This window comes from Clinocottus analis, unplaced genomic scaffold (genome assembly GCF_023055335.1).
Source record: "Clinocottus analis isolate CAN_PGR_092001 unplaced genomic scaffold, fCliAna1.0.p SCAF_4, whole genome shotgun sequence".
NCBI lineage: Eukaryota > Metazoa > Chordata > Actinopteri > Perciformes > Cottidae > Clinocottus > Clinocottus analis.
Window position 1 is genome coordinate 5,058,973 of NW_027176153.1, and position 21,419 is coordinate 5,080,391.

Consider the following 21,419-nt stretch of genomic DNA (forward strand, 5'->3'; position numbering starts at 1 on the left):
TAAAACTAGTTTTTGTAGTGGTCGAGTAAAAATGTTTGACCATGACGTTGCTATGACAGTGGGTGAGGTCACCTCTATTCCTGCGAGGTTGCCAGAGAAGGGTCTGTCCAGCAGACGGGGTTTGTAGGTAAGGACAGTGGTCCCTTTTAGAATGATGGCGTTGGTATCCAGACAAGACGAGTCCTCCACGACCACAAACTCTGTGCCTGCAGATACAAACAGACCACAAGCTCATATAATACAAATAATACTGCTAATAATATGATGACAAAAATAACAACAACCACAACCTATTCTGAGCCAGACCATGTTACAAATCCAGGAGGGAGAGATTGTATTTTGTCAAGGCACAGCTCAATGACATTTTCATAATTAATAATGAGCTTAAAATGAAAAACACGGCACCCACAATTATATGACAACACTAATTATCAAAATGTAAATGTCCTTGCTGACTTAAAGGGGTCATATCAAGCTCCGAAAGGGATTGATAAAAGGATAATGTATCCTCCTTTCTATTTGGAGTTTGTAATAGGGCATGTTTACATGCTTTACCTTCAAATAACACTTTCTTTTTTCATACCATCTCTTTAAATATATATCTGGGGGGGAAAATATTTATCCTCTGTCTAAAATGCTTTTAAAGGCTGTCTTTTTAGGCCCTCTCCCCAAAAACGCCAAGTCTGCTCCAATTGGTCACTGTTTACAGACGTGTATGTAGTACCTTATTTATAGTATTTAAAATCAAGGTTCAGGGTATACTTTTCTCTTTATCATCACTCTCTGACCTGTGACGTTAATCTTGACCTCCAGGCATCGGTCCTGGGTGACCGGCACCGTGGACCTCTTGGTGACCACACCGCTCTTGACTGTCTTTGGCATGACAGCCCCGATGGTGCTGGTGGTGGCGCCCGAGTCAGTGCTGGTGTTGCTGGGCCAGCGCTGACAAGGCTCAGTACTGCCGGAAGCCTTCTCCACCGGCACCCGCAGAAAGTCTCGCACCAGCTGAATCCAGTCAAAGATGAGGAAGACTCTTAGGTTGTTGAGGACCACCGTGAAGCAGGAGGAGTCACGTGTGGATCTGTCAGAAGGTGGAACACAACATATGTGACCAAGTCTTTTCCTACCCAACACTACTTAAATCTCAATTCCTAATTATGTTCAGATACGTTCCATTAAGCTTGACAAATCCCAGCTGTACCTATAATGCAGCTCCAGCTGCAGTGTCGCCCGGTTGGTGCCTGTTTTGGAGGGCTGGAGAATGCAGTCAAAGACATTGTGCCTGGCTCCGCCTGCTCTACCAGTGCTCCTATTCGGCTTGGTGCGCCGAGTGTCGTACGCCAGCAGGGAGTGAGACACCAAGTTGATGGACTTGGATCCATTGGACAAACTCTCAAAGAGAATCTTGGATTTCATAAAGTCAAACCTTTACAGGAGAAATACAAACATAATATCAAAATGGTATTTTCAAATCTTCGTTGGAGGTAAAAGGTGAAGTTAACAATGCTCAAGTCTGACACAACACAGCAATGCAATCTGTGGCTATCAAAACATGCCCATGAAAATATGCCATAACTTTGTTGAATATCGCAATAACTCACTCGACTTAAACTCAATCATATAATGTGTGCTGTCTTACATTTTACTTGTATTGCTTTGCTTTGTTGTGGTCTTTGTTGTGTTGGTGCAGGAAGTGTATATAATATTTAATGTAACCGCATGTGTTGGAATTTTGCAGAGCATCAGGTTAGATTTTTCAAATGATTGTGAATTGACAGGGATGTTATTATTTTAGCTACACATATTTTACTGTTCCAGCTATGAAAGTATCCTTTATTAATACCCTTGTGGAAATTATCCTCTGCATTAACCGCATCCTGATTAAGGAGCAGTGTGCTGCCGTGAGGCGCCCGGGGAGCAACTGGGGGCTCAGTGTCTTGCTCAAGGACACTGAGACATGCAAACTGTGTGGAGACCAGGGATGACTATGGCTTTGGTGCAAGTGTAATGCTTGTTGGCATTGTTAAATAAATGTTCCGTCTTGTTGTGGAACGCAGCTCCACACACTGCATGCCATATGATGATTAGAAGCAACACATCACAGGCAGCAAACATTTTGTCTTTCTTTTCAACATATGAGTCCACAGTACATATGGTTGATGGCTTTAGTGTCTGGAGCTGTAAGATCTGTCCACGGGCTATCATTTAAAAACATACTTAAATAACATTGTCAGGAAGAAGGGCAGTGAAACAGTGTTAAGTTACTTTTTAGAGTGGTTGTGATTAATAAATAGAGCGGGTTGGCAAGAATCTGGCAATATGATGACTATCATGAGAAGTTACAATTCAATATATTGAAGGCAAAAAGTTCTTTTTTAAAAAAAAATCTGAATAGTATAAAAAATATAGTATAAAGAACACACTGCTATATGCATATCTGAATTTAAAAAAAGTTAACTTTATTATTCGATCAGAAGAGTGGGTTCTGTATTTAAATCCAACATCAAAGCTCTATTGTCTGTCTGTGTACACTAGTAATAAACATATCCATCAACCCTGTGTTATGGAAGAAGATAGAGAAGGCCCACCTTGCTAACGAGCGTTTTTGTTCTGTGGGAGTGGGGCTGTCCAAGAGCTCCAGACTGACATCCATCATGTCCACTAGGAATGACAAGCTGGTGTAGACATCTCCACTCAACACCGTCTGAGCAGAGACAAAACATCAGTACATCAACCGGGACATATAGGCTACATAGACTACTTAGAAAATTACATACATTGACCAAACTATTATTAAAAGAGACAGAAGGCAGATTAGTGTTGCTACAAAGATGTCGATGCCTGCAGTAAACTGTCCCGATGGTTGGTCTCTCACATAGATGCTTGGGTCCTGTAGGTTGTAGGGTCTCAGGAAATCTTCAACAGGCTCTCCCAGGTTGTTCTCCAGCAGCCCTCTGATCAGCTGGTAGTGCTCCAGGTCCAGAGAGCAGTGTACTGACGAAAGGCTTCCGTGAATGGACATGTCAGGTACCGCATGGCTCAGCTCCCTGAAGACAACCATGAACACAAGCCTGAGTTTGGATTATAAGTATGGTCCTATAGAGTTATTATTTGAGCCTTTTAACGTGCGAGTGAAGAAATGAAGTCCAGTGACGTGCACAGAATAGGACAAGAACAAGGAACAAGCCACCACACTGACACTGGGTGCATTCATACCTACTGATTGCTTACCGAGAAAAATGTTGTTTCAAAGTAAAGCAAGCCCAGTCTTATTGTGAACAACTGCTCTCTATTGGCCATCCCTAGATAGGTCATAGTGACCTTGACTTTTGGAGGACAGATGGGTCGACAACCCAAAACACAATGCCTCCGGCAACCCCCTCATGTAGGAATAAAAAAGCAATGTGCAGAGCCAAAGCCGTCGACATGGTCTATTGTAAAAAGGCCATAATTTTTGCCACGACAAATCAAAAAGCAGGGCGTACTTGTCCAGGTTGCGTTCCACTTTAAGTTTGAGACGGCAGCAGTCTTTCAGCAGGTTGTCTCCGGTGCGGCGGACAGAGTACGAAGGAAAGATGAGGTCTGAGGACTCAGGAGGTTTACCACCACTGTCCTTAGGCTGACAGGGCAGACGCTCTGCAGCAAAAATATCCATCTCCTGCAGGTCCAGAGCAATGCAGTCAAGCAGGCACACATGCTCTTCTAAAAGGAAAAAACACACCACATGGCACAAACAGCTATTTTAAGACTTTCTCAGAAGTAGATAAACTGTATAAACAGTTCTTCAAACGATGTAGTCATGCTAACCTAAGCTGTGAGGTTCAACCCCCTCAGTGGTCCTCCATGCATCTGGGACCTGCGGCCTGCCGAGGGTAAACCCTGTGGAGGAAGAGGAGCTGGAGGTGGAGGGTGGGGTCCTATGCTTCTCCTGCTCACTTCTCTTCTCTGCTGCTTTCTGGACACGCTCCTTTATCAAGACAAAGGAAAAGGGAGAAACGCTTGCACATTGAGTCCAGTTAGAAATATGAACATTACATCCTCACCAAAGCAGATGATTACTTTTTAAAAGAGGCAAAAGAACACAAAATGCACAAACTTTGCCATGGTTTTAATAAATACTAATGATTGTGTTTCTCTGCCTTGTTTCACTACTGGAAATACGGTACCAATTTCTCTTCACATAAAAGAATTTTCAACTTCTAAACAGTTGAGCACAGTGCTACAACTGATGGGAGGGCTGGGGCATTTGTGCCAATGTATGTCAAATTAAGTTAAGAGAACATGTATGTCTGTCAATGTTCCTACAGTTTGCTAAAGGTGATAGCTCACTGACTTCTCCATAAAAATAATAAGAACTCAGTGACATTGTGTCATTATTTCCTGAGCCAGAAAGAAAAGTTCAACACAGTAGTGGGTTGGTCTTTTGCAAAGTTCGTACTGTAACTTCAAAAGGAAATCAACTATTGTACAAGGGAATTATTTAACCTATTTGTTTGCAATTTGATCCAGTGGGTCAAACACCGAGATATTCTCAATGACAGTAAAGTAAAAATCCCGAAACACTGACTGGTATTCTAGGATCAAATTGTACAATAAAATACACCAACTTCTCTGATCAGTATACATAGTACATGACTTTGTATCATAAGAGCTGCCTGTGAAAGGTCTCTGTGGAGAACATGGCGACGTGTCGTCTTACATGTTACTTTTACTATCTTGCTTTTGCTTTGTTGTAAGGATTGTGGGTCTGTGTTGTGTTGGTGCAGGATGTGGATATGTTGATTGAACATAGATACATTATAATACAACTTTATGACAAGTAATACAACACAAACACATCCAAGGTACTTGTAAAGTTGGTGTATTCCTGAACAATACATGCAACACACGCCGCAGAAAGCCCAGTCCATCCCAAAACCAACCGCAAACTGCAAACTGCCAACCAGAGACCTGTTTCACGAAGAGGGTTCAACATAGCCAGGGTATCTTTAGATTATCTGACTTAATAACTAAGCCTAACAACCATGAATGTGTATGAATGGTTGACGATACTGATGTGGCACCTTGCATAGTGGCTCCTCCCATCAGTGTGTAAATGTAGTGTTAAAGTACTTTGAGTGGTCGGAAGACTAGAAAAGTGCTATTCAAGTACAGGTTCATTTACCATGAGCCCACCGAGCTGGACTGGTGAGTAGGCGGAGCTTTTACTGCTCTGAAGCAGGTTTTGTGTTCAGCATAAGTAACCATGGTGCTTTATCCCAGTAAGAAGTGAACCTCTGTCATGGAACCAAAAACCCAGAGTCACCCTGAAGTTACCTCAATAACCCAAAAGTCTGCTTCGTAGTACAGGCCTCTGGCTGGACAATATTTACAACTAAAGTAATGTAGCACCAAATCAGCAGAATATCTGAAATAAAGCAGCATTATGGCTGTCAAACACAAACCAAATGCTCTCACATCTGTACAACGTGGTCAACTGTCCGTAGTATATTATCGGGACAGTTTTTGGTAATGGGATAAAAATATCAAAGTAAAGTAAGTTATATTGTGACAACATTTCTTCACGCCAAAGCAAACGCATGCTGTTGTACCTTGTAATGGGATGGATCCTTGTATGAATTTGCATGCAAAACAAAATTCTTAAAAAAAAACACACAATGATGAAAGACCAAAACTTAGGTTATCTGGTGGATGCCTCCCAAAAGCACTTATCTCTTAAACAAATGTTCTTCACACCTCACTGAGTGACAAAAGGTGGCTTAACATGTCGACCTGGTCTCGGCTTAAACGCAGTCACAGTGAGTTGAACTCTCTATACATTAAATCCTTTCACTCTTCATGAGCATAATTAGAAACATTTTGACATGAGATGCTATCAGACATATCTACCGTCTCTGGTCATTTGATAGGGTTTTTCCACAGAAAAGGCAACAGTGTCTGGATTAGACCAAGCAATAATATGGGCCATTGATAAGAGGGCACTGAACCTTCTTCTCCTCTGATGCTTGGTAAAATAGCCAATAAAACCAATAATGTTAGACTGATTCTTTAAAAACATGTGAGTAATTACACAAAGCTAAAGACAATTAGAGTTGTTGACAAGGTTTAGTTATTGAAGCATACCACAGTAAACGATCAGGTAATGCTGTATTCATTAAGCATTTACATACTAAGCTTGGTGACTTATAATGAATAAGAAGATGATAAGAAATCCTCTGTGCAGGGTTTCTATTGGGCTTCAGGAAACCCGGTATGTTGGCAGTATCAAAAGCCAAGGCGCGTGAGGTAATCCTGAATGTTTAAAGTTGGGTGACAGCATTCAATGCATGAATGAATACAATGAAATTAGACAAAGGAAGAGGGAGAGAAAGCACAGCCAGGCCACACTGTATGATAGATGAACAGACAGCATGACTCACCAGAGAAGGGAAAAAGGCATGTGCCATGGTGAGTTTCTCTACCTTGTCTCGGAGGGAAAAAGTCCCATGAGCCCCAGCTAGCAGGAAGCAGTTCTGCACCTTCAGCTGACCGAGGTTGGCCACAATGACCCTTGGCGAAGATGAGCTCTCTGGGATGAGAATGACCGGTGCGCCGGCCTCAATATCCAGCAGAACCCTGGAAGCCCGCTGAGGATGATCACGCACCTGCAGAGAGAGACAGAAGACAGAGAGGACAGAAGAGAGGGACAAGAGAGAGGAGACAGAGAAAAGACAAGGTAGGGGGTGAGGAGGAAAAAACTAAGCATGAAGCGGCGGAAGAATATTCCTGGATGATACACACAACAATTAAAAGGTTTTGAATAAGCTGTTCTGCTGATGTTCTTTTCTTCAACATTGACTATTGAAAAAGATTTTTTTTAAAACACTATAACTCAGACACCAAATCAATATTTTCATTGTTTTGGACTGTTGAACTTGGACATTAAAGTTGTTTTCCAGTCCAGAAAAGCATAAGTGACCCCCGACCATTGTTGAACCACAAAGGTGAAACTGGGCTCAACTATTGAGTTAGTCTCTACTCAGCAGCTAGACTGAGGTTTAAATTGTGACTTGTTCAACTGATATTCCAATAGTGCTAACCCTACAATAACCTTATATTTCTATTAATATTAAAGCTTGGTTTTTTTGTTTTTTTTATTTGCCCAGTGGAAAATCTTTCAAAGGGAATTACTCTTATCTTTGAGGTGATAATGGGTCACTGAAAATGAATATTTCTTGAACTAAAACTGTGCACCACATCTTGTTTCCCGTGCAAGTCGCTCACCATGATTCACAGAACTCCGCCCTCGCTAAATTATCAACAGATAAATATATATTTTTTAAAGTCACGGAGTAAAATAGAGTTTAATTCTGCGTGGACGTATTAATATGCTTTCACTGCAAACGATGCTCGCTGACCTGTATGCTGATAGAAATGAGCAAACATACATTTTAATGTTGAAAGACTCTTCCAGAACAAACACACAGCATCTGCTGAAAAGTATCACGCTCCAGATGAGCAGAGAAGAGTGATTCCTCAACTGCTGCAGCAAACTGAGCAAAGTAGATATACTTTCAGGAAGTGGATCACGTCTCCAAACTCAACTTCTGCTGCTGGTTCTGTGGCAGCTCATGAGACAGCTAGTAAAAACAGACCTGTCCTGCGTTTCTAAAAGTCCGGCTTAGTCTGAACGCTCAGAGTAAATGTAGAAAAATATATGCGTTTTATAATGGAAACCTCATATGAAGAGGACAGGTATCGAACCCGCTACCTTGTGATTACAGGGCAGACACTCTACCACATTAGCGAAATTGAGGATAGCACTTAAGGTCACTCAAGGTCCACATAGTTATGGACCTCAATGTAGCCGACACATTTTTTCCTCCTCTTCATCAGAATTTCATAGTTACAGGTAACATAGCCATACAATGTCAACAATTGTCTTCATTCTTGATCCATAATTTCATGAATACAACAAACTATAGTTTAGTTGAACCATTGTAGAGTGTTTTGTTCTCAATTCTATTTACAACATGTCATCTATTTGGAAAGAGGACTTTCTACAAGCTAAACGCATGAAATGAACTTTCAAACAGACGTCTGGACACAATCAAGCTTCGTAAAAATGACAGTGTATATTGGACCTGTATGCCTGCTATCTGAATCAAGCACTATCAAACGATATTGGTGCAGACTGGAGCACTCACCGCCTGGCCCTCCATTGCAGCCCTCTGTCTGCCCAAGACATCCTGTAGCTGGGTGAAATGTTGAATGAAGGCCACCACCTCGGCCTGGAAGCGCTGCGTGTGGACGTACTGCACCGAGGCCATCTGCAAAGACACCTTGATGTCACATTCCCGGTCCAGGTAAGGATCAGGCTGACCGTACCTGAATGGAACAGGAAACAAAGGTGAGTCAAAGAAAGACAGATTATTCAGGAGCATGCAGAACAATTCTGTTTTGCAATACATACTTATGGATGTTGAAAATAAGCGCCTCCCCTCCTCGTGTGGTAAAGCGCTCTCTGTAGAGATCGCCATGTGGGGTAAGGTCACTCAGGGACAAACTTCCTAAACTGCCTTGTAAAGCCAGGTCACCATCTACATCACAAGACATACATTAGTGATATTAAACATCTACTTATGTTCCCATGATGTTCCCCAAAGGCCATGATGATGTGTGTAGGGCTGATTTTTATCGAAGCTAAGTACATTTAACTTTGTCGATACGCACCCAACATTTCCAGATGAGCAGACAATTTGGACACACTTGCTCTGGCAAGCTCATTGATTTTCTTGTTTAGTACAAGAGATAAAGAATGGACCTAAAAATTAAAACATGGAAAGGTTAAATCAAACATTCACTGCAAAGCCACACCAAGAAATACAGAGACTAGAAATAAGAAATAAAACATTTTCAGAGGGATGAGTTAGTAATCACCATACTGGATGTGGTATTGCCATCCAATAATCTGTCATTATAGAACATATCTCTGTAAAATGAAGCCCTTACAGCCATATACTATCACATCTCATATCTTTATCAATGATGAAACTCCACTTTTCATGACATTTGATTTATTTTTAAGCATGCCACATTTCTAAATCCTATCCTTTCATTGAGTAAGTTAGAGTAAAAAACACACCAAAAAAAAAAAAATATGATCACCAAAGTCAGTAGCTACCATCCTCTGGGCAACATACATTTCTGAACAAAATTGAACAGTGTTTCGACTACATTCAGGCCGCTGCAGAATTAGGAGAGCCACTGCTAAAATTGCATGCAACCATTAGTATGTGCTGGTGTTTCAGCGAGTGCAGGGCTTAGCCTCTTAGCATCTTTTGCACAGACACGCCATTTCGGTCCAGTGACCTACCTTTAGGTCCACTTTAGTGTTGACGCCCTCCGTGGTCTCCTCCTCACTGAGATCTGGCTCGTAGAGAGGATGTCCGGGCTCAGTTGGAGGTGACATAGGGGGCACCTTCACTGCATGATTATTGGCCGTGGAGCCAATACCAAAGAAGTCTAGGATAACCACCCAGGTCTGCAGTGTGATCAAAACGTCCAAGCAGTTAAAGTCCACGTCCACGCTTCGGCCCACTCTGCCATAGCGTGTTTTGAACTCAGGGTGGTTCTGGTCCACCAGCAGCACATTGATGTGAACTAAGGAGTCATCAAAGTCTGGGGGTGGCTGAGGGGACGGTGTGTGGTAGGTAGGAGAGGGAGGTGGAGTACTGGGACACTCCGGTTCCCTCTTGGACTTGCGACTGCTAGCTGAAGGGGTGCTGGGATGCCTCTGGTAGAGCTGGAAGACATTCTGGGCCTCCTCCATGTGAGCAGGCAGGGAGCGGGGCATGTCAGGGAACAGGGCATTGGATGCTGATGGACAGCTTTGGGAAAGGTACTCCTTTGGACTAAAGGTGGAGGGCTTGGGTGCTCCGCGAGACACCATCAAATGTTTGTACTTCGACTCAGGGTTTGGTTCCAGAAGATCCTCCATTAGCAGTGAGCGCAGAGCCAGCTGGACTGCCAGAAGATGAGGGTGGTCTTTGGTGAAGTCTCCCTCCAGATCTTGGAAACGCAGGCTGACCAAGCCCTGGGAGCCCTGACTCAGGTCTGCACTGAGCTGGACTTGCAGTTCTGCCACGTGTAAGGTGACTTTTAGCTGGGTGAATGAGGTGTGCAGAGCAGGTTGGTGAGACTGTAGAGGCAAAGGGGAGGAGAGTGACGAGTGGGAAAAGTTAAGATACGGAGGGTCCCTTGCAAACAGCCCTCCCTGGGGGTCTGGAAAACGATGTGGTCTGGTGGAAGAAGGAGTTGGTGGAGGGGGGGTGGGCAGGTGGCTGGGTGTGACACGTTGCTCCTCAATCAGGGACAAATTGTCCAAGGTCTGGAGGACTTGTTCATACACAGGCTTGCACAAGAACACCTAGAACCAGAGTGTCAAATATTGATACAAGGAATAACCCCAGTCAGAAACTTCACATAAAAAAGTAACTTAATTTAACAAATATTATCACATATTCTGGTTGATTAGACCTTTGCTCAACTAGACGTGGTAGTGGAGCTATGCTGGATGGTCACCAAACTCAATGTACTAACAGGAATAATAAAAGCTTGGATGTGTCCTGTCCTAATAAGAGCTGCTATCACCACCAGTAATAGTTTACCATGGATGTGCAGGGTCTTTAAAAACTTTATATAAAAAATTCTGTTCCAAGTCGGGTGTAAAGATGGTTGCTACATGTAATGCAATGTAATCTACTATACTGTACTTTAAATCATCCCATATTGTCTGGAGTCTTTAACAATATCAATTACAGAAGGAACCAGGCCTTTGTCTAAAACAGGCTTGAATTAGAGATGTCATTATTCCTAATTTTCCCGTTTATTTCAGGAAGAAGCCTCTTGATTTGCTGTTGATACTCCCTGCTCATGCGTAGTCTTGATTAATTCAGGACAACGTTCATGTCTATGACATTATTCCTCAGAAGTCATGTTATACTCACATTGTGTTGCTCTTTTTACTAAGAGTAAAAACAATCACCTTTCTAAAAAATAATTCCAATAAATGAAACAAGAGAGCAGGCAGAGTGTTTAGAGTATGACATGACTCTTGGAATGACGGAATAAGTGCTGTAAAAGCCATTTACTGAAAAGCCATTGAAATAAAGATAATTCCTATATTTGGAACTGGCGTTTCTTACTTCAAGCTGGAAACTATATAAATACTGCACGTATTTGAGTCTTGTATATTATTTAAATAGCTGTTTATATTTCAGAGTTTACAGTGTTGATATGGTACATACCTGAACAGCGTTGACAAATTTGCCCTCAATTCTTAGTAACCCTGTGCTCTTGCAGGGCTCGTCTGCACTGAGGAAGGAGAACTGGGTGTCTTCATCAATGGGAACTTTCTCCAGGGTGAACTGTATAGTTGTGTCTTTCAATATATGGAAAGCTGATGAAGAAAATGGATTACATGAGCATACTTCACAAGCTGCATACAAACATTATATATGATCACATTACCAAGCACATTTAAACACATTTGTAACAGTCACCTTTTCCACGGCTAAGGGATTCGAAGAAGTCATGACGTGTGAACTGTGGTTCATCCTGATTGATGCTTGCATTATGGGATGGTGACATGCCACTAGCCTTATCTCCTCTGAGTGCCCTCTTCAAGACCAAATGACTCATGTTGACTGAATACAGTCGAATATCCCTCACCAACACCTGCAACTTCTCTCCTTCAGAGTCTTGCCCAGTCACAAAATTCTGGATTGTTATGCTTCCCAGGTGACCAACCAAGAGCTCAGGGTGTCCAGGTTTACGTGGAATCGACACAACTGGGGATTCAATGCTGATATTAAGGGTCAGCTTCACCAAGAATGTGTCTAAGGCGGATTCAGGTTCTTCCATGGGAAGATCCTCCTCCTCCTCAAATGTATAAGGCCAGCTCTGACTCAGGCTTCGAGTTCTCCGTGAGGGAGTCTCAAAGAGCGAAACCATACCGCTGTACTCTGCCGTCTTGGTGGCTAGAACTGTTGACACTTTGGTGGCAGCACTTTTCAGCATGGAGCGGAAATTGTCTTCTACCTCATTGGCAGACAGACTGAGCTCCTTCAGGAACTTGGCTGAGTGGTTATAGTGCAATGATGCCATTTGAAGTTGCAAGGAACACTCCCCGTGAGATTTTTCCACAAGGCGAAAATCTAAAGCTTCTGAGGAAGAACCTCCTGTGTCAGCAAGGAATGTTATTCCGCCAAGAGTTGAGGGACTATCAGCAGTACCAATGCTGACCACAAACTGGCTTCTGCCACCTTCCTGGGTCAGGTCCACCAACTGCATGGATCCGAGTGAACCATTGATGTCCAACCGACTGCCCATGGACACATTGACCTTGGTGCCAGTGATGCAGGCAGTGGCAATCTTCAACCCTTTCTTCTCAGCACCCAGGACTGTGCCAGTGGACACTGTCCGAAGGAGTAGCAGGTTAAGACGGTGGATCTCCACGGTCAGCTCTTTGTTCTGGTCATAGGTGACCTGATATGTCCCATCCTCTTCCTCACTGCTAGGCTGTGTTGTGTGTTGTTGCACTGACGATGTCCCAGTGCTTTCCTCTTTGGGAAAAGACTTCTGGAGGAATTTGAGCAGCTCTACCATGGTTTCAGGGTTGAGAATAATGTCCAAGTTATTGACCTGCATGCTTGTCACCTGAAGGGAGCTGTCCAGGTTCATTGAGGGGCAGTCTGAGCTCACAAACTGGTATTCAAGCTTAATGAGGGCCTCCTGGTCTTTGAGAAAAGAACTGAAGGGGGAGATTCGATCCATGGGAATACCAGAGGACGACTCCGTATGATGGCCCTGATGCTCAGGGGACCTGCCATCAGACGACACAGGGGACAAAGGCTGGCTCTCTTGGAGGCTGCTCGTGGGTATGTCAAAACTGAGATTCTTATGTGACGCCACAAGGAGATCAAAGTCGGAGCCATAGGTCTGTAAGGTGTCCACCAGCAGAAGACCGTGGACAGTCAGAGAGACTTCAGCATCATAAGGGCGCTTGACAAAATGAGCATTTGTGCCAAATACCTTCAGAACAGATATGTAGCGCCCATCGCTTTCTACACCAAGCTGCATGTAGTTAATGTTGAATTCAGCTAATAGTAGACGGGATTCCACCAGGACTTCCCGTGTGTGCTGCTCTAATGTCATCACGCTCTGGGTCAGGTTCTTGGCTGAACCATAAAGCTTCCAGGAGCTGTCATCTCTCTGAAATATCTTATCATGACGGAGGGTAAGGGGGTCGGGTGACCTTATAAGTGGGCTTTTCTCTTGGCTTTTGTCCCTTTCAGTCATAGATGGACTGCTTAGCCTAGCCAGACAACTCCTAAGGGCGGTCATCTTCTCAAGGTTGATATGGACCTTGAGGTCTGGTAGAGTTCCTGACAGCACAGCCCCAGGGAGCTGGGGGTCTGATGTGTAGCGAAGTCTTTGCTCAAGCTCCAGCAGCACATTAAACTTCTCAACCACATGAGTAGGCCCAACCTCACTCTCTTGAAGGTGTTTCCAGTTATCCTTAAAGCGACCAACCATTATCTGGAGATCCTTAAAGGACAATGTGTATTTTTCATAAAGCTTTCTGCTGTAGGCCTGTGTACTTTCTGGGGATCTGAGGCTGGGAAGGTCAGGGCTTTTGCGCCGTTCTTTGAAAGGCATGTCGAGTTCAGGTGAGGGAGACTCGGGCGGAGTGGCAAGGGGTGTCTGGTACTCATCATCACTCATGTCTTCCCACTCAGGTTGAGTAGCCTTTGAGCTGGCATTGGTGTCCTCTTCAAAGACAAGGAATAGCAACAGGTATGAGTTAGAAACATCTATAAGCAAACACTTGAAGATATTTGGGTCCATACTTTTTATTTTTTTATATTTGGTAAAATGGTTGTCTGTTTTACCTTGAGAGTTTGTGAGAAGAATCCTGCCTAAATCAACGACAACTAGCATTGGATTCTCTGACTGGAAGTCATCAGGGAAAATCACCTGGGGCGCGCAGATGTCCAACCTCATTGTCCATCGCTTACTGTTTTCCTATAAAGCAAACACATCAGTGGTATTTAGAAACAATTCAACTGCCAATAATTTAAGGTTACATCCAGCATATCACTCTTACGATAAACTCTCCCACGAGAAGCTGATCAATGGTTTGTCGGATCTCTGCCTTGGTCTGCATCTTCAGCTTATTGTACTGCCTCCTGGCAGTCTCGGCTACTCTCAGCTCCAACTCTGACTGATATCCAAAACCTAAATGTCAAAAAGTTAGCATATTTCAGATACAGGAATCTGATGGTATCAGAAGTAAATTAGAAATTACTATTTTTACTTGGTTTGAATGAATTCAGAATGCGGGTGAGCAATTGTTGTTTCTTTGAAGTTATGGTAAGAGATTTTATGAAGTTATATACTTCTTTCACACAGAAATGTATTTTTTAATAATCAGAATTTAGTGGTTGAAATTCCAACTAAATTAAATTTGAAAACTGTCATTTTGTTCTGCATTGTTGCACAAAAAGGTTTTATTTTACTTTTCAAAATAGCTCTGATGTAGATTGGAATAAAGAGAGACAAAGCGTTTACGTCTGATATGATTACTCAGCACAATTTCTTACAAAATAAAATGTATGCACTCCAAAAAAGGGGCAGTGAGTTTCAGTACTTACCTGAGGTATGAACTCTTCCTTTATAGAAGAACTCAGTCAACTTTTTGATTGCTTGTGGGTTGTAGATGATGTTCAATGGACTAGTGTTCACTTCCAGTCTCCTCTCAAACTTACACCTCACTGGATTACGCTCATAAATCATCTCGAACACTGGTGAGCACTCTGCATTGCATCCTGAGAACACAAAAACAAAACAAACTGGTATCTATTGAATCAAAGCTGGAGGGAGTATGGTGCGTTAATACTCACACTGCCACCACTGCACATCCATACTGTAAGAGATGTTGATTCAGATAAACAAAACTAAGAGTCAAAAGCCCTGCAAGTGCCCCTCGAGGCTGTATATAGAAGAAAGAAATTATCCTTGATTTAATCCCCTTGGGGAAATTTTTCTCTGCATTTGACCCATCCTTACAGAAGTAGCAGTCACCTGCCCTGTGAGGCGCCCTCTGAGCAGCTAGGGGTAAAATGTCTTGCTCGAGGACACTTTTATATGTGAACTACGGGACATTTTATGCATGTCATTACACCACACAGACTAAACATTTTGGATGGACAGAAAATACTGATGAGGACTGCCCTATTCGTCGATGATTTCAACCATCTGTCTCCAAATTAAAACACGTCAGCCTATGTCATTGCACACGGAACAAGACAGAATAACAGCAGAGCAAGCTCTAAACTTATACAAACTATACAGCAAGGAAACTCCATTTTCTTCATGTCATTTATATACCTTGAGAATCGCTCATCTATTCTACTTCCTTCGCAGCACAAGGTAGTAAAATGTACCTAATATCTGTTCAAGGTTCAAGGAGCTTTCTATTCCAATGTGAGGCAGGATTGGATGTATAATAATGTATAATATTTTTAACTGTGGATATTTTGTGAGCAACATAACCAGAATGTAGCTACTCTGTAGAGGTGACTGAGCAGAGGCCAAGTTGCACTACAGTAAGGCGAAGTGATGAAAAAGTATCAAAAATAATAAAACAAATCAATCTGACCCTACCACAAGCTCAGTTCAAGTATTGCAGTGTCTACGGTTTAATTAAGAAAAGATTGGCAGGTTAACTTGATTATATCATAGTGCATTTTTTAGGCCTAGCTCCACGGCTGTACTCCCGTTGAGTCCAGACTTAAACTTCACTTCCCATCCAATGCTCGAGCGAGCCGTGGAATTCACCTTCAGAAGCAAGGTCATGAAGTTAAGCCTTGAACTATTCTTTCAGAAGTAGAAAGAAAGATTCTGGACATACAGTGTTTAAGGACCTGCCAAAGGTGAAAAACTCTCAACTCTAATGGAAAAGCTTGTTCTTTGTGAATTTGTCTTTGAAGTGCCACATATGACTACAAAACTAAAGAGAAATCTTACCAGAGGAACTGCTGGACTGTCCAGATGGCTGATTCATAGCAACAACAACTTTGTCCTACATCAGTTGACAGATGTAGAAAATATGAGAAGCATGATACAACACACAGTAGAACATAAGACAAATATCATGTTATTTCGGAAATTTTCAAACTTTACTACATTCTGAGCTCTCTGCCCAGCCCGGTCCATCACTGCTTACCGTTTTGGGAGACACTAGGACGGGGAAGATGGTGCCCTGAGTAGTCAAGTCTCTCAGGAACAAACCACCTAGCTTAACAGATAGCAGGGAGGTCTCGGAGCGAGGGAGGGACTCCAAAATCACGTTCACACCTATGGAGGCAAGGTCACAGTCAATGAGAAAATTGAGAAGATTGAAATTTTCCTTGATAAATAATGTAATGTAACCAGTAGACCAACATATGTCCAATGGTTGTTGTGGGCGATTTAATAAGCAGGATGGGAACATGGGATTGGATTTAGGCATAATTTTGTATAAAGATCCTTGATTTGTAAAATCTGAAATGAAAATATTTTATTATATAACTCTATTAATCCAGATGGTTATATACATTTACCGTACAGCAACATTTCATCCAGATCACCCACTCCTAACTAATGGGCCAGTGGTGGCTGAACGGTTCCTAAATCTGTGTGTAGGAAGTGAAAAACAGCAAGAAAAGAGGGAAGCCCTTAATCTGCTCAGTGATCAGATAATAATTGTATTGGGGCATTGCTCTCAGAAAAATTCTCCCCTGAATGAATAAAGGTGAGAGAATTGTATTATAAATGTCTGACTCTATTGATCAAACTGGCATATTGATGCACTCTCAACCCAGAAAACCCTGACACATGTGAACATTTGTGTACCTGAGAACTCCAACTGGATGACCCCGCTCTCGTGCAGCACGTCCCCCTTCCGGTCCTGGTGGGAGAGCGTGACTCCACCCTTCTCGAGCAAGAACTCCAGCCGGGCAAACAGGTGATCTCGCCTCGTGAACGTGTTCAGAGTGTTAGAGTCCTCTAACGGATCAAACAGGTCTTCTGTCTCTGCTAGAGAAGCATTATATCATCAGGGTCAGCAGCCAGAAGGCCTAAAATACAATTTCAACCAACACTACAGAATACCAGATGATACAAAACAATATAATATATTATACAGAGTCGAGACTTCAATTAATTATATGATGAAACAGAATATATAATGCAATTAAAATGAAAAGTGAAATGAAAAAAAGCCCTTCCCTGGCCTCAGAGAAGGTGTGAACCTCTCACCTAAAATGTCCCAGGAGGATGGGCTTGGCAGGAGCTCTTCAGGCCTGTCTGGGTCCTGGGAGTCTCCATACCAGCCCCCCCAGCCTGGGAACCAAGACTGCAGGTACTGGATCATTCCTGAGCTCCCACTTTTGGGGATGGACGTGGTGTGTAAACAGGGCTGGGGTTCACTGCTGGGCTCTCGCACATTCTGGAAAACAGGCACAAGAAGAACACAGACTGAAATTATAACTAAGTTCAGAGGCTCGGTGAATGTTTGATGGATGATTGTGGCAGTCATTTTTTGTGTCATCAGTTGAAAGCACAAAGAAGGCCCACAAAGCCCACTGGAATTATTGGAAATTGTATTTTAAACACGACTGAACAATTTGTGCATGAATCATCTCAGCTCACCTCTGCCATCTCTTCCTGCTTTCGAAACCAGTCGTGGACAACTTCTCTGAGACACTGCAGCTCCTCTAAAGTCTGCTCCTCTTCCACTCGCTCCAACTCGCTCTAGGTGATGAAGACAAGTTCAGGCATGAGTGCAATCAAGTCTGTTTGAAAGTACATCATCTCTGTGAATAGTAAGCTGTGTAGGGGACACAACTAAGAATGCCTCATTGTTTCCTTTATCCCTGAATCTAGCCAATTCCATGACTTTTTGTCCAGGCCACCTTCCAGTGTGGGCCCTTCAGAACAACTAGAAACTTTTTTTATTTCTGACCTGGTTGTGAAAAAGGCTTCTTTTCTTGTATAACCCGGCACTAGGGTGGAAACTAATTCCTATTTTTATTCCTGCTGAATCCACTGATTCTATCAATCATTTAATGTGGTGAATATATTAATCATCTGGTCTATATTACATTACTGAAAAATGTCCAACACACAGGGCAAATTGAGTTTTTCAAGTAACTGGTTGTCAGACCAATGGTCCATAACTCAAAAGATATTATTCACTGTCATAGACAACCACATATTCACATTTGTGAGCCTAGAAAGTAGAGATTTGACTTAAACAATACATTAGTTATGTAGTTGCATTTTATGTTTTACTGTTGATCAAGAACTGCATCAATAAACAGATCTTTTCAGCACTAGAAAGTTTCTTAGTGTCTGTTTTTGAGGTGCAAATGTGTTCGAGTCAGACGTGAGTGCTGTCCTGGCTCCTCAATGGTGGAATGAGCTCCCCATTGACATATGGACAGCAGGAAGTGCCTAAATCTTCCATCGCAAATTAAAAACATATTTTTCAAAGACACCTTGAATAAGGAAGGTTGCGCAGTAGAAGCACTCAAGTAGCACTTAGTAGTTTAACTTTATGAAAGAAATTGTACTCTCCTGATTCTTGTTGTTCTGAGTTTGTTCTCACGGTTGAATGCACTTATTGTAAGTTGGATAAATGAGTCAGCTAAATGAAATTTAATGTAATGTAATGCGAGTACACAGTATTGTGAGAGGATTTGGACTTCAGAGCTGTTGTGGAGCTAAGTGCAGAAGTTTTGACTGATTGCATGTTAATCCACACATTAACAGTCGGTGATAAGGCACCAAGAAATATTACAAGGGGGTCAATATTACTCGGAATTAATCCTCTGCATGCACAGTGCATTCTGTGCAGCCACCCTACTGCCAACATTAGTGCTTTGTCTGAGCCAAAGGGCTACATGGAGGTGAGTTTATATTACTGGAGTAAATATATTTGATGTGTTTTATGATATGCCAGTGAACCACCAAGTGGTAGCCTAAAGTAAATTATAATACGGGTAGATCAAATTAATTAAGCATTCTGATTGGTTTAGAGTGAATCACGTTGTGGATATTATTCAGCCATAAAGTACTGTACAGCCTGTTTACATTAACCAGCGTTCTATATCAGTGTGCGCTGAAAATAACAGGTGTTTTAAATTGCGCGACCGTTAGTTGTCATTTCTAGCTTGAGTCATTAGCGGGAAGCGAGCGCATAAAACAGGAGACGACACCCTAACAACATCCTTGAACAGTACATTATTAAACGATACAATACTGCCTTTCCTACCTTATTGCCTAAGTAAACAGTTTAGAAATTATTAACACATCTAGGTTTTGTTAGCTGTGACCATGTGGGATGTAGCTTGATGTAGCATGCTAGCTCTTTAATTTCATCCATTTTAAAGTAAAACATTTCTTTGATAAATACATTTTCCACCATAAAGTTAGCATAAAGTTCACAGTCTGCTAGATACATGCTAGTATATCCCCCCATTAGTTAACTTGTGAGTGAGCTAACTCACTACTGCCTGAGCATCCTAATAAACTATACAACTCTCAGTGGAAAAGCGTTGTGCACGTGCTCCGTAGATTTGTGACATTGGTAAATCAGATCGTTTTTTCTGAGTTGTGTAAGTAAAATAAATGGAATGAGAGGGAAAATATCAAACACATTTGTTAGTTTGTTGTTCAGACTCATATTTGGGGATATGAGCAACATATTTCCTTAAATGTTTGTTGATAGATCATTACAGTGTAGTACCTCTTCCTGCAGACTTAGTTGGACTCCTTTGAGCCTTCTGAAGTAGAGGCTGGTGTAGGTCTGGGCATCTCGTGCCCGCTGCAAGGCAAAGCCCCAGCTGCCTCGCCGACGCTGCTCCCTGATCTCACTCAGGTTGGCCTGGATGGCAAACATCCACCACTTCCGGCAGCTGCAAATAAAAACAATGTATTACAGAGTCAGATCTGACTCAAGGATCAAAGGACTGTTTGTTCCCACTAAATAAGAGTGAACTTACTTCCCAGAAATCGGCACTTTCGGTCTCCACTTCCGGTAAAGCATCTCTCTCTCCCGACGGTCCACCTCTTTAAGGAATGCCATTATCTGCTGGTATTGGACCTACAAAAGAACAAACACACCGCCAGTCACTGCTTTGTCAGCATGCTCAGGAGACTGCAGATCTCCATCTCTACTCACAAACAAGAGTTGAATCACACTCAGTTGTCCCGCCCATCTACCTTACAGTCAAGATGCCAACGTAGATAACAAAAAACACAATTTATGGGTTTTCAGTTCAGATGTTTACTTCTTACTGGGTCGTCATGGTTATTTATGCTGAACACATGACATGCCTCGTATGACTCGTATAAAAGCTCCGTACATTGATCGTAATTTAATAGTAGGTACGAAGAAGGTAACGCCATAATTCAAAATAAAAGCAACACAGTTTAAAATGAGAAGTAAAAAAACATGACTGACATAGTGTGAATTAATAGATTTATAATATAACTGCTTCATCTAGAGCATGATAGATCTGACTATAATTACATGTGAGTATTATATAAAGTTAATGTATCTACATGTATCTACAGTAACAACAGTGGATTTCACTCAAAGTAACTTCCCTGTAACCTACGAAACTGTGGGAGTATCATACTGATTAGTATTGGTGTCTCGCACTGCGAAGCGGGAGTTTTTATTTTCTATTTTTAAGGTCCTGCGATCTCATTGGTCCTCAGACTCGTTTGAAAGCACGTCAGATGACATATGCGGAAGGAGACAGTCAGTTCTATACCAAGCTTGTTATGGTACGAGCAAGATTCAGGTCAAAGTAGGTAATTTTTTAATTTCAACCAGTGTTGACTGAAAATGCTTTAAAACATGTCAATGATTGTGTTATTGTGGTTAATATTGCAGATTTAGCTCCTTTAGGTTGTAATCTTTCAAAAGATGTGCAGTATTACTCTGTGGCATGATGGGAAGGCACCGATCAATACAATTAAAAAACTCAAGGAGCAATCATAAGTAATAATCATATTTATGCAGAAAGTAAGTCTAATTATTTTTAAAGGCAAGGAGTTGCGGATTCGTGAGAGATTACTTACACTTACATTTTCAAATATAGGTTCCTTAAATATTCCCTCAACCTGTAATATTGTTGTTGGGTTGATTATACAATAACTTTTCAAAAAGAAGTAATTCAATAATCAAAATTGTGTGTTTCATAATCAGTGAATACTTTTAGTTTTGAATAAAGATTAAAAACACCAGTGCATCTGGGAATGAATAAAACTTGACTAAATAATAAAGACAAACTCATTAATAAGGTGCTTAGCTGACTTTGGAA

The 21,419-nt window shown here is 42.0% G+C and overlaps 1 protein-coding gene across 5 annotated transcripts in view; it reads right to left on the reverse strand.

Moving 5' to 3' along the window:
• Positions 1–21,419, reverse strand: part of vps13d (vacuolar protein sorting 13 homolog D) — a 52,848-nt gene that overhangs the window by 25,801 nt on the left and 5,628 nt on the right. For 3 of the 5 annotated variants that reach the window (XM_068597104.1, XM_068597106.1, XM_068597103.1), the window contains 24 exons: positions 20,091–20,191; positions 19,835–20,003; positions 17,737–17,838; positions 17,344–17,533; positions 16,939–17,121; positions 16,271–16,401; positions 16,072–16,126; positions 14,697–14,870; positions 14,150–14,280; positions 13,935–14,067; positions 11,544–13,814; positions 11,289–11,440; positions 9,356–10,408; positions 8,713–8,803; positions 8,453–8,579; positions 8,187–8,367; positions 6,462–6,644; positions 3,808–3,967; positions 3,486–3,702; positions 2,876–3,047; positions 2,589–2,704; positions 1,202–1,426; positions 789–1,081; positions 73–206 (listed from right to left, as the gene is read on the reverse strand). In XM_068597104.1, the coding sequence (XP_068453205.1) occupies positions 73–206; positions 789–1,081; positions 1,202–1,426; positions 2,589–2,704; positions 2,876–3,047; positions 3,486–3,702; positions 3,808–3,967; positions 6,462–6,644; positions 8,187–8,367; positions 8,453–8,579; positions 8,713–8,803; positions 9,356–10,408; positions 11,289–11,440; positions 11,544–13,814; positions 13,935–14,067; positions 14,150–14,280; positions 14,697–14,870; positions 16,072–16,126; positions 16,271–16,401; positions 16,939–17,121; positions 17,344–17,533; positions 17,737–17,838; positions 19,835–20,003; positions 20,091–20,191 (6,744 nt within the window). The remainder of the gene's footprint in view (positions 1–72; positions 207–788; positions 1,082–1,201; positions 1,427–2,588; positions 2,705–2,875; positions 3,048–3,485; positions 3,703–3,807; positions 3,968–6,461; positions 6,645–8,186; positions 8,368–8,452; positions 8,580–8,712; positions 8,804–9,355; positions 10,409–11,288; positions 11,441–11,543; positions 13,815–13,934; positions 14,068–14,149; positions 14,281–14,696; positions 14,871–16,071; positions 16,127–16,270; positions 16,402–16,938; positions 17,122–17,343; positions 17,534–17,736; positions 17,839–19,834; positions 20,004–20,090; positions 20,192–21,419) is intronic. The other 2 variants (XM_068597107.1, XM_068597105.1) reach the window with 1 other exon arrangement.